This window comes from Phoca vitulina, unplaced genomic scaffold, assembly GCF_004348235.1.
Source record: "Phoca vitulina isolate PV1807 unplaced genomic scaffold, GSC_HSeal_1.0 scaffold46, whole genome shotgun sequence".
NCBI lineage: Eukaryota > Metazoa > Chordata > Mammalia > Carnivora > Phocidae > Phoca > Phoca vitulina.
The window spans coordinates 10,234,292-10,246,656 of NW_022589749.1; the positions used below are offsets into that span (position 1 = coordinate 10,234,292).

Below are 12,365 nucleotides of genomic sequence, written 5' to 3' on the forward strand. Positions count from 1 at the left end.
AGGTCCGACGCCTGGGAAATGGAAGGAGGCGGGGCTTATGTCACGTTCTCTGGTCTGATTGGTTCTCTGGGAGTCGGCAGATGGCACGCGAAAAGAAGCCTCCGGTTACCGCATGCGCAGTTGGTAAGAATGAGCCTGGGGCAAGTGAGGGAAGCGGTGGCGGGATTACTGCGCGTGCGCAGTCTCAGGAATGCATCTGCGATCCACCTTCTGCAGTGGTTCGGGTTACCCCAGAACGTTGCGGGTGGGAGGCCAGCGTTGAGGCCAGGTAAGCGTCCGTGGAGAATCCGGTCACCCGCGGTTGCCCGCGGATGTCAGGGACTATGGAAAGAGGACTGGGAGCTGGGACGCCTGACTTTCCCAGCTTGCGACCCTGTGTCGCGCAGCCAATTGACCTGAAGCCCCGCAGGCCCAGACCCCGAGCTAAGTTTTCTCTGCACCTGGTTTACCCTAGGGGTAAACCTGCTGGGGGTCGGCCCAGGGGTTCTTCAAGGACTGGGATGGGGAAGGGAGCACAGCCCGGCGGCCTGGAGAAAACAGTTGCACCGAGGCCCAAGAAGAACTGGAACATCTTCATTTACTTTGTTCTACGGAGCTCTTAGCACGCAGCAGGTGCTGTTTTAGGCCGGCACATAGTAGGTGTCAGCATTGCTTTTGCCAGGCCTTTGGAAGGACCACAGAGAATACGTGTCCCTCCCTGTGGGCCCCATGCCATTTCATTCTCTCTGTTTAGTTCATTCTTTTTTTTTTTTTTTTTTTAAGATTTTATTTATTTATTTGACAGAGAGCGAGAGCAGGAACACAAGCAGGGTGAGTGGGAGAGGGAGAAGCAGGCTTCCCGCCGAGCAGGGAGCCCGATGTGGGACTCGATCCCAGGACCCTGGGATCATGACCTGAGCTGAAGGCAGACGGTTAACGACTGAGCCCCCCAGGCGCCCTCAGTTCACATTCTTAAGACTAGTTGACCTTTAAAGCCAGCTCTTAGATTGCCCTCCAAGGGTCCTGGGCCCAAAGTAAAGGAATTTCGCTGGCCCTGTCATGTAGATGTGGCTGAGAAGCCAGGACGCACGCGATATATTGGCAGGAATGACAGATCTGCGAGGCATTCCATTTCATCTGAGCCTAACAATCATGTCTCAAACAGTAAAAATTTAGTCTTTATCCAAAACCCCATTTGTGTATGGAAGATCTCAAGCTTAAATAAATTTAATCCACACCCCACCCCATTGTGTGAGTCCCATCAGGCAATAGTATGCTCATGTAATACCTAACCAAAATCAAACTAATTTTAAGCACATGGCTCTGATTTCACTGACCATGTTTCAAGCCCAACAACAACAAAAAAGTTGTATCACTAATTTCAGTTGGTCACAAAATCTATTATTTGAGACATCCTTTACACTCAGAAGAACTGAGAAGTGTGAATTACTGAGACATCTCCAGGCAGACAGGGTTGGGTTTCCTTACAAGAAAAATAAATAACCCCTAAATCGAGTACTAGTGATTATTTCGCAACCATGTAGAAAGCAGGAGATGTTCACTTTTGGCTGCAAAATCAGATGGGTTCTGTTCAGTTTGAGCATGTATATTTTTGGTTTTTTGTTTTTAGCTGTGCGGTTTTAGGTAACTTTTTATCTGTTAACGTCTTAATAAGCCAACGTATTCAGGAGTGCTATTCTGGTTAACCAAGTTATCTTGTTAATGAACTGATGTGGTGAAATATTTTGGTAAGGTTGCTCACACCATATTTCTTAGGTTAAGCTCTTTGGAAGGGTCATAATTGAAAAAAAAAATCAGTGGAAATTGCCTTTGACTCATTGGACTAAAGAGAAAAAAATAATTTTTTTTTTTAAGATTTTATTTACGTATTTATTTAATTGACAGACAGAGAGGGAACACAAGCAGGGGGAGTGGGAGAGGGAGAAGTAGGCCTCCCACCAAGCAGGGAGCCCGATGCGGGGCTCGATTCCAGGACCCTGGGATCATGACCTGAGCCGAAGGCGGACCCTTAACGACTGAGCCACCCAGGCGCCCCCATAGACATTATTTCTGAGTATAGCAAACAGAAGTAGGAGGCTTCAGAAGTTCCAGGAAATGTGTTAAGTACAATCGCTATTCATCTAATGGAAACCTACCTTCCATCCTGGAGATTTTGCACTACTTGTGTGCAAACTGACACCGCTATTTTATGGCCTTTATGATGTTATGATTACTGTGATTTTCTTTATTATAACATCAAATTGCTCAAGTATCTCTTTGACCTTGAAGGCTTCAAACTGACTTTTGAGTGGAGATCTCTCACATTGATGGGGATAAGACCATGCTGGGCGGTGATAATGGCTGATAATGGCTTGCGGCATTTCGTGTCTCAACCCCAGCATTGCTACTCTTTGATTGTTATGTCCAAACTGTTTATCATTTGGGGGGGGCCAGTTCTCCACAGCGGGGGGCAGGGGGGGAGATAAAGAGGAACTCTAAAATTTTAAATGTATAATCATTAAACGTGAAATCATCAGACGTATATTAAAATATAAATTTTGTCCTCTTTCTTGTCCTAAATGATTTTTCTTACTCTATCAGATAATCCCTAAAGATCGCCATGTTTAAACCAGGACTTGCTTGGATGAAGGGGGTGTTTATCTTTCACTGTGAGCCTGCTAGAAAGTCAAACTGTATTCTTGGCATCATAATTATCTCCTTGGCACCTGATTTCATAGAACACAATTATGACCTCACCAAATAGCATGTCTTTGGTAATTTCATGGTTTTCAAGTACTTCTTAAATTGGACCATACCAAATGAAATAATTTGCAGGTCACTCTTCTAGATGCCTTTTCACTCTGCGCTCTAAAACAAGTCTACGAAGGGCCACCTGGCTGGCTCAGTCGGAAGAACATGTGACTCTTTTTTTTTTTTTTTTTAAAGATTTTATTTATTTACTTGAGAGAGAGAATGAGAGACAGAGAGCATGAGAGGGAGGAGGGTCAGAGGGAGAAGCAGACTCCCTGCTGAGCAGGGAGCCCGTCCCGGGACTCCAGGATCATGACCTGAGCCGAAGGGAGTCGCTTAACCAACTGAGCCACCCAGGCGCCCAGAACATGTGACTCTTGATGTCCAGGTCATAAGTTTGTCATAATCTCTACATTGGGTGTGGAGATTACTTAAATAATTTATTTTTTTTATTTTTTATTTTTTTAAAGATTTTATTTACTGATTTGAGAGAGAGAGAGCGAGCAAGCACAAACAGGGGGAACAGCAGAGGGAGAGAGAAGCAGACTCCCCGCCGAGCAGGGAGCCCAATGTGGGGCCTGATCCCAGGACCCTGGGATTCTGACCTGAGCCGAAGGCAGATGCTTAACCAGCTGAGCCACCCAGGCGCCCTTTATAGGCTTTAAAAAACAAAACAAAACTGGGGCACCAGGATGGCTCAGTTGGTTAAGCGTCTGCCTTCGGTTCAGGTCATTATCTCAGGGTCCTGGGATCGAGCCCCACATCGTAAGTCTGCTTCTCCCTCTCTCTCCATGATTTCTCTCACTTTCACTCTCTCTCAAATAAATAAAATCTTTATAAATATATATCAGAAAAAATAAAAAGGCTATGAAATAATCAGTTTCAGATTAGGTTTATGGGATGAGACCACAGTTTATATGGTGTGTTAGTCAAAGGCTCTTCAGCTTTATAGTTTAGGGATCCCAAGTACCCCTCAGGGCTTTACGTTTGTGGAGACATGTACGTTTTTTTCTCACCCTAGGCGATATTACCTGCACTTTACAGATGAGGAGACGTGGCCAGAATTGCACAGTGAGTAAATCATGAAGCCAAGATAGTGACTACAGAGCAGTGTGGCCTTTCAGGGACAAAAAAAAAAAAAATGAGAAGAACATTCCAAAAGAGAAAGTTGAGGAAAATGAGCTAACACTTTTAAGAAGGTGGGGAAAGGACAGATCTAGAGCTATTATGAAAGGTAAAGGTAGAAAGTAAAAGTTTAGTATAAAAAATGGAATACCTAATGTTCTTCCAAGTCTTCCTGAGATAATCCCTTTTCTTTATTTGTGTCAAATACGATAATGTATTTGAAAGTACTTTGAAAGCATTTAGGTCCTAAACAAATACAAGGTATCATTCATGATAATAGAGGCATTGAGAACTTAAGGACATGTAGAGTGTTATTACTGCTGCTTTTTTTATGTGTTTCTGTCTTATTTTAACAGTGTAGTTGATAAATTCTAAAGTTCCTGTTAGAATGCCATAAATAGAAGAAAATCACAGTGATGCACACAAATAGGACAGGTGTAGTTCTCTGTGGATTCAGAGTTTTCTGTATATATATAAAAAAAAAGCAACACTGAATGGGGTGTTAGTGTTGTATGAATAGAAAGTTTTTCTGTTTATCTACTTCATTAGTTGTCTCTTGAACTCTACAGCAGGGAGCCTATTAAATTGAGACCAGACCCAGAGCAGTCTCCAGCGTGGCATTTCCTGCTCAATCTATGATGTTTGTCTGATTTGAGAAATAATTCTCTGCTAACACTTCCTGTGACTGAAAGGTGCTTTATCTTCAGAATGAACCGCCAAGCCCAGGAAAGGACTTGGTCTGTTTCAGACCTGAGCCGCAGCCCCTGGAGGTTCCGTTCTGGGAGGTGATCCAGCCCTTGAAAGGACTCCAGACCAACCAGAACAGGAGGATGAGCTAGACCAAGCAGGCGGGAAACGGCTGCTTTGTCTTAACTCCCATTTTGCAGGGAGCAAGCACCAAAACATACTATGAAATATGGACTATGGGGGCGCCTGGGTGGCTCATTCAGTGAAGCGTCTGCCTTCGGCTCAGGTCATGATCCGGGGTCCTGGGATGGAGCCCCGCATCAGGCTCCCTGCTCAGCGGGGAGCCTGCTTCTCCCTCTCTCTCTGCTGCTCCCCCTGTGTGTGCATTCTCTCTCTAATAAATAAATAAAATCTTAAAAAAAAATAAAACGTTCATTTTAAAAAAAAATTAAAAACATGGATTATACTTAAGCATTTCTCAGAAAATCATTCTCTCACTTAGCTTCTGGTGCCATCAGCTGGCCATTTTGTCTGTTTAAAGCAGCACCATTGCACATCAGCCTGAGTTCAGTGTTTGGTCCTTCACCACCAATTAGGTCATTGTTTTGAGACCTGTCCCTTTATCTCCTATTGTGGAAGGAGAAACAGGACCGTGACCAAGCAGGTAATCAGCACTCCAGAATTCTGGCCTCAACTTCTTAAATAGAAGAAACAACAGCTTTTAAAAGTGTCCCGGAAGCTGGAAGAATTAGCTAGGTCCTGCGTTCTAGGACAAGGCTTCTCAGACTTTGGAAGTGTGCCTCTGAGTCACTTACGGATTTTCATAAAAGGCAGGTTCTCATTTAGGAAGTCTGGGGTAGGGCCCGAGAGTCTTCATTCCTAACGAGCTCCCAAGTGGTTCTGTCGCTGCTACTCTGTGGACCATAATGAGGAGCAAGATTCTGGAGCTACATTGTCTGATACGGTAGTGCTGAAGACACCCCAGATTTTGAAGACTTCATATAAAAAATAAAATATCACAATAATTTTTATATTGATTGCACATTGAAATAATATTTTGGATATACTGGGTTATGTATTAAAGGATTTTTTAAAGATTTATTTATTTTTAAAGATTTTATTTATTCACTTAGCACAAGCAGGAGGAGAGGGAGAGGGAGAAGCAGGCTCCCCGCTGAGCAGGAAGCCTGTCGTGGGACTCGATCCCAGGACCCCAGGATCATGACCTGAGCCAAAGGCAGACGCTTAACTGACTGAGCCACCCAGCCGCCCCAAGATTTATTTATTTTAGAGAGAGAGTGCGTGTGCAAGCAGGGGGAGGGGCAGAGGAAGAGAGTATCTCAAGCAGACCCGCCGCTGAATGTGGAGCCCGAATGGGGGCTTGATCTCACAAGCCTGAGATCATGACCTGAACTGAGATCAAGAGTCAGACATTTAACCAACTGAGCCACCCATGTACCCCTAAAGATTTTATTTTTCAGTCATCCCTGCACCCCACTTGGGGGTTGAACTTAAAACCCCATGATCGAGAGTCACATGCTCCACCAACTAGCCAGGTGCCCCTCTTTTTAGAATTTCACACATGCCCTACATTATGTTCATATCGGACAACGCTGTTCTAGAACACTAATGTAATAGAAACATTATTGGTGTTCTTTTTTTTGGTTGACCCCATTTCTCAATCCCCTTGTTAACCATTTCACCTTCTGTTAGCTCAATTCATTATTTGTATCATTCTTTTCTCTGAATGTTTGCTGTTCCTGCCATTACTCTCCTTCCCACCTTCCTCATCTCCATCTTTGCCACCGTTGTTCTGGAGCTTCCATCCAGTCGTCCAACGGTCCTAAGAGTCACCATACAGGCAAGCAGCTTTGCTCCAAGCTTCTGGCCATGACACTCAAAGTGTGGTTCCTGGAGGCAAGAGCCTCACTGGGAGCTGGTTAGGAATGCAGAGTCTCCGGCCCCACCCAGACCTGCTGAAGTAGTCTTCTATTTAACAGAACCCCCAGGGGATTTGTCTGCTCCTGAAAATGTGCGTGGTGAGGGCTTTGCCAGTCATCTTTCCTAAAGCAACCCCATTTCAGTTCATCTCCACATCTGTTCCTTCGGTTGGATTTGATGAAGTCTCTACGAGGCTGAGATAACCCTGAAAGTTGTGGCTCAGAGAAACTAGCACTCTCTCTCTCAAAAAAAAAAACGTATATATATATATATATATATATATATATATATATAGTTAAGCAGTGAATTTGGGGCACATGGCATCCAGAAGGTGAGTCCAGAGATTGAAATCCTAGGACTTCCTGCAAATAGATTGAGATAACCTTCTCTCTCTCAGAGACACATGACCATGCCCTCCCCCCGTCTCCAGAGCGTTAGAGCTGCTGGGGAAATGGACCTCACCTTGCTGGGTCTAGTTTACATCTGACTGCTGCAGTCACTGGCCACGATCCGAGCTCAACATACACCATCCCTGCAGCCAGACGTCTTCCTAGGCGTGGGCTGACTGCAGGGGCCTGAGGAGGGAATGTGTGGTTGCTGGCTCCAGGTCGGGAAAGGGGGCACCTACCAGAATACAGGCCCGGAGTCCCGGTACCAAGCCCTCCAAGTGACTTAGGGGCCCAGCAAGTCAGAGAGGCACTGCTCTGTGGCCTGTTCTCCATCCCAGGCTGTTAGCATGGATCACATCTGGGGGCATCTTTAATTTCTCTTTTATGCCACAGGCTCATTGGGCTCCCTGAGGCCCATGCCTGGCACAGAGTAGATGTTGAAAATACTCACTGAACAAATTAGCATTCCCTTTTGTAAAGTCCTAACACCCAGCATCTCTGACTTGACCCAGTGGGCAGGGATGGGGACAATGAGAGGCCTTAAGCCAAACTGCAATCAGGCTGTTTAGCGCAGATGCGTCCTCAGAGGAAAAGCAGGGCTGAGGGAAAGTGAGGGTGGAGAGCCAGCCCCGAATCGAGGCACACGCTCACAGAAAGGAATTGGGGCACACTGTCATGACTCCCGGTTTCCCCTTACCAGCACTTCTTGTCACCATTTTCCTGTGGCTCTTTTTTAATGTCACGATGAGCTCTAATTTGAGCCGCTTTTATTGTCCCCCGGAGACTTTTGAGTTGCTCTGTGGGTATCACAAAACCTGAAACCCAATCCGTATATCCTGGGCTTTGGGGAAGTGGGACCATGGGTGCGCGGGTTATTTTTAGCAGTCGTTGGGAGTAGAGCCAAAGCTCCCAGAGATACAAAAAGTATTGAGAATCGCCCGATCAGCTGTTGGAATTAGCCGTTAAACAAAACAGTCAGTAACTGAACACTGGGGACTTTCTTGAACTCCATTTGGGTGGGAGGCCTTCCAGTGTGCGTGTCAGCCCCGAACTAGGACAGAAAGGTAGAGAGTTGAAACACAGCGGGCCAGGGACAAAGCAGCTGATAAAAGCACTCTCCTCTCCGCCCTTTGTCTGGGAGTTTCGCCTCGTCTCAGACTCACTTCCTTTCTTTGTCACCGCACTCTATTCCAATGCTGTCCTGCCTGGTCGGATTTACTAACTAGCAGAAGAGAAACCCCAAGGGAGGCCCCGGGCTTGCGTTCCGTAATGAATCTGATCCAGGTACTCAATGCTGTCTGGTACACAAAGGAATCTTGTTCTATGGATTGAAAGCAGAAATAAGGGAAGGGACATTTTGGACATTGACTCGGGTCTCATTCACTTAATCATTTACAGGGGAGCGGATTCTTTGTCGTAGCAATTTCAGAAAAGTGCTGGTGTTTATCATTTATCTTTTCCCGAGTGTACTTCCGAAAGACTTGACACACAATAAACAAAACCAGTTTCCTAAAGCGCCACTTTCCCTGGCGTGCTCTGTTTCAAAATCGAGCCCTTCACAGCCACGGAGCATCTCACCAACACCACGTTAATTGTCACCCCCCTGGGACTGACACGCATCCTGAATGCCATACTTTTCGGAAAGAAGTTACGAGTTTAGACCATCACGTCCATCACAGAATTGAGAACGAGCATTGGCATCAGGCTTGGAAAAGTACATTTCATTATATTTATTTTCCATAGAGAGAGAGGTTAAGAATATGGTATTGTCGTTCTAAAGATGACCAGGATCCTCTCAGGACCAGCTAAACCGATTACTCAGAGAGACCCGTAAGATAACAGAAATGTACATATTCACAAGGCAGCGGCGCCCACTAGCCCGCATCTGCAGTAAGCATCCTCAGAGCTTGTTAGAGACCAGCGTGGGCGCGTAGAAGTTAGCAGCCAGAACTGACGGGACGAAAGGTAAACGAGCTGAGAGCAAACCTGCTGAAATTATTTGGTGCCTGATTAAGCAGCTTCGGGCTGAGGGCACTGGCTGAGGTGTATACCAACCACTTCCTACCTGGGTTAGAGACCAGTGGCCCTCAGCTGGAATTTACAGGATTTCAGATGGTGAAAGCAGCTATTTAGAGCCTCAAAGGAAGCAGTTGTTAAAAAGGGCAGTACTTCTGTTTTTAGCACCTACATCATCCTGGATCAAGAAGCATGAAGTGAGGGGCACGTTCATCGTTCCCATAATCCTCCCGAGTGACAGGAATTTTGCTAAAAATCAGTCTCATGCCTTCAAAGGTATTCAACAAAAGCTCTTTCCAGAATTTTTTCTTTTTTTTCCCCTCTGACCTTTAAGCCTGTGCAGGGTGGGCGGAGAAGGGCTTGTTCACCCATTTTCCAGGTAAGAAAACAGGCCCACACTGTGACTTGTCCCGATTGGCACGGGGACGTCACCCATCTTTGAAAAGAGCTAACACCTGTCAGCTCGTTCTGCCTTCCTCCCCTGGAAGAAAGCAAAGGCCCGTGGGATTCACCACGTCCTGGTAGCTGTTGCTCTCTATACCATTCATTGTTGACTAGACATTTCAGCCTTCTGCCACGTCTGGAGTAGCTATTTAAATCTGACGGTTAAATACTGCTTTCTCTTTTAAGCATCTTCTCTCTGACTGGACTCTAAGCTCCATGAAGACGGAGGCGCCCTCTCTCCCGCCTCGCATCGCTCCCTACGCCTCGTGTGGTATTTTGAACCACGCCGGCACTTTCATAAAAAATCCGTCGATTCGAACGTTCCAGGGATGAGCACCACTTGGATCATGTTATTGGCAGTGCGTCTGAGGGAACAGATGTTCCTATTCAAATCCATGAAACTGGAAACATTAAAAAACAACAATCATGACATTGATTGATAGTGATATTTACTGTGTCAGACCGTGTAAGCTCGGCTATAAAATCGACTTGCATACTGTCGTCTTTACATTTGGATTTCCGAGATTCTCAAACGTTTAAATAATGTCGCTGGACTCAGATCCTAATCCTTATTTGATGCACTGTTTAGTGTTTCTTTATCGAATTACAGCCCTGTTCTTCGGAATGTCACCCTGCCTGAGAAAGCAGCACCTCTGGGTGCTTCGAAGATATTTTTGGTTACAACAAAATATTGATCAGCTGGGAGGGCGCACGCGGCGAAGACCAGGGGAGGTGCCCCGAGGCCGCAGAGGGCCGTGCTATCATAAATACCCCACAGGACGGCTGGGTGGCCCTCGTTGGAACCGGTTTATATAAGGTTGTCCCAGAACCTTTAGTGTAATCCTGAGCGCGAACGCACCTTCCTGAAAGGCTGTCTTTTTTTTTTCTCCGACTCAGGGCACGGACGGCAGTGCTCCCGCATGAGTCCCTCGGCCGGCTTCCGCTGGCCTGCAGCCCTGGCCAGAATCTGCGCCGCGCCGCGGGGCCTCCGGCCTCGGGAGAAGCGGGCGCTGCTCGCCCCGCCGGCGGCGGTCCCCGCGGTCCAGGCGGCGGGCAGGAAGGACCGCCCCGCTCCGCCTCCCCTGGATGAGACGGAACTCGAAGAGCAGTTTGTGAAAGGGCACGGCCCCGGGGGCCAGGCCACCAACAAAACCAGCAACTGTGTGGTGCTGAAGCACGTCCCCTCGGGCATCGTCGTCAAGGTAGACAGACGTCCCCTCTTTGGTAAACGTCAGTGACACCTGCCCCTTCGGGCACAGCCTTCCCAGCCCTCAGGATAAAAATGCGACGCGGGGCTGCCTGGAGGCGGCTTCCTTTACCTGGAAACCAGTCTCTGATCAGAGTATCCCCAGCTCTCAACACGAGCCCCTGGGAGGTACTGAAATGCTGTCTCCCGTTTCCTGGTTAGTAGGGGCCCCGCTGGCTCTCAGTGCAGTCCCTGCTGAGTCGCCAGAGGGCCCTGAGAAGGGACAGCAAGGCAGGCTTTCTATATACCAACGACAGGGCAGGCCCCGGTGGGCGCAGCGCCGCACGCGGTCAGTCGTCACCCTCGCAAGCCCTTACGCCTTGTCTTCCTCATGGTGCAGGTGTGGAATCAGGCACAGAGAGGTTAGGTAACTTGCCCGAGATCCTACAGCGGCAGGCGTCAACCCAGACCAAGCCCAAGTCTGTGCTCCCAACAACTGTTCTTCACTGCCAAGGTTTTGAGCCAAGAGCCTATCAGTTAAAGCCTCAATCACTTTTCTTTTCCTCTTTGAGAAAAAGCATCATTCATGAGCCACACATGAAATTCTGAAACCTGACAGGACTTTTGTTTAACTGTTTTATACACGTACTGCAGATTTGCTTTCAGTACTCTTCTCTCGCTCTAATTTCACAGAATTGTTTTTCAAATAGCTTTGCAAGGCACTCGCCCTTAATAACTCAGGGATGACATAATCAACGATATGGTTGACTAATAATAAAGATGGTATCTCCCTCCCTGAGACAGATTTTATGTTTATAAGTGGTGCAGACAGAGGGCTTGTTCCCTGGCCACAAGCTTAGACATATCAGTTGATATTTTCAAAATTATCTGGGGACTTTAAGTTCTCTGAAGGCCATCATTGCTTCCGAACAAAGCAACACTCTTAATTATAAAACCATCACCGAGAAAGCCACGTAATACAGCCGGGGGGTGGGACGAGCTGAAGGCTGAGAAGAGGCAGGAAGGAGGGCATGTGGGCTTGGCTCTGTCATGGACTCACTGGGATTCTTGACCAGTGGCCTTGCCTCTCGGGCCCGTCCCCATCTATAGAGCAAATGGGTTGAATTCCACAATTTGAGATCCTGTCCAGAACAAACTTTTTCACATTATAAAATACTATCTCTTGCAGTGCCATCAGACAAGATCGGTTGATCAGAACAGAAAGCTCGCTCGGAAAATCCTACAAGAGAAAGTGGATATTTTCTACAATGGTGAAAACAGTCTTGTTTACAAAGAAAAACAGGAGGCAGAGAGGAAAAAGCAAGAGAGGAAAAAAAGAGCAAAGGAAACCCTAGAAAAAAAGAAGCTCCTGAAAGAACTCTGGGAATCCAGTAAAAACGTCCACTGAGAAAGAATCGAAGATGCTTTTCTGTTGTTGTCTTGTTGTTTTTAAGATCTCTACATCCAACGTGGGGCTTTAACTCACAATCCTGATCCCGAGATAAGAGTCACACGCTCTTCTGACTGAGCCAGCCAGGCACCCCGGAAAGAATCGCAGATTCTAACTAAAGAACCTGCCAGATGCAGGGCGCCTGGGTGGCTCAGTCAGTTAAGCGTCCGACGGTTGATTTCAGCTCAGGTCATGATCTCAAGGTCATGGGATCGAGCCCCACGTCAGGCTGGGCATGGAGCCTGCTTGAGATTCTCTCTCCCTCTCCCTCTGCCTCCACACACCCCCCCCCGCCCCCCGTGCCACTCTTGCTTGCACACTCCCTCTCTCTGAAAAAGTAAAAATTTAAAAAAAAGAACCTGCCAGATGCTTCCAAGGAATAATGGTAGGGAGTTCC

General features: G+C 46.9%; 1 protein-coding gene across 2 annotated transcripts; it reads left to right on the forward strand.

The window, feature by feature from the left end:
- The first annotated feature begins 150 nt into the window (after nt 1–150).
- On the forward strand, nt 151–12,151 carry CUNH12orf65 (chromosome unknown C12orf65 homolog). 2 transcript variants are annotated; one of them, XM_032431522.1, is made up of 4 exons: nt 151–268; nt 3,752–3,801; nt 10,230–10,534; nt 11,708–12,151. In XM_032431522.1, the coding sequence occupies exons 3-4, from the start codon at nt 10,253–10,255 to the stop codon at nt 11,924–11,926; spliced, it is 501 nt and encodes a 166-aa protein (XP_032287413.1). In that variant the 5' UTR covers nt 151–268; nt 3,752–3,801; nt 10,230–10,252; the 3' UTR covers nt 11,927–12,151. The 2 variants fall into 2 exon arrangements, with proteins under 2 accessions (XP_032287413.1, XP_032287414.1); XM_032431523.1 differs by lacking the exon at nt 3,752–3,801.
- The last annotated feature ends 214 nt before the right edge of the window (nt 12,152–12,365 follow it).

What these genes read in the sequence shown, in the direction of transcription:
- CUNH12orf65 (XM_032431522.1), top strand. Translation starts at nt 10,253, where the DNA reads ATGAGTCCCTCGGCCGGCTTCCGCTGGCCTGCAGCCCTGGCCAGAATC. An exon ending in CCTCGGGCATCGTCGTCAAG is followed by an intron (nt 10,535 to 11,707) that starts GTAGACAGACGT and finishes TATCTCTTGCAG; the next exon opens with TGCCATCAGACAAGATCGGT.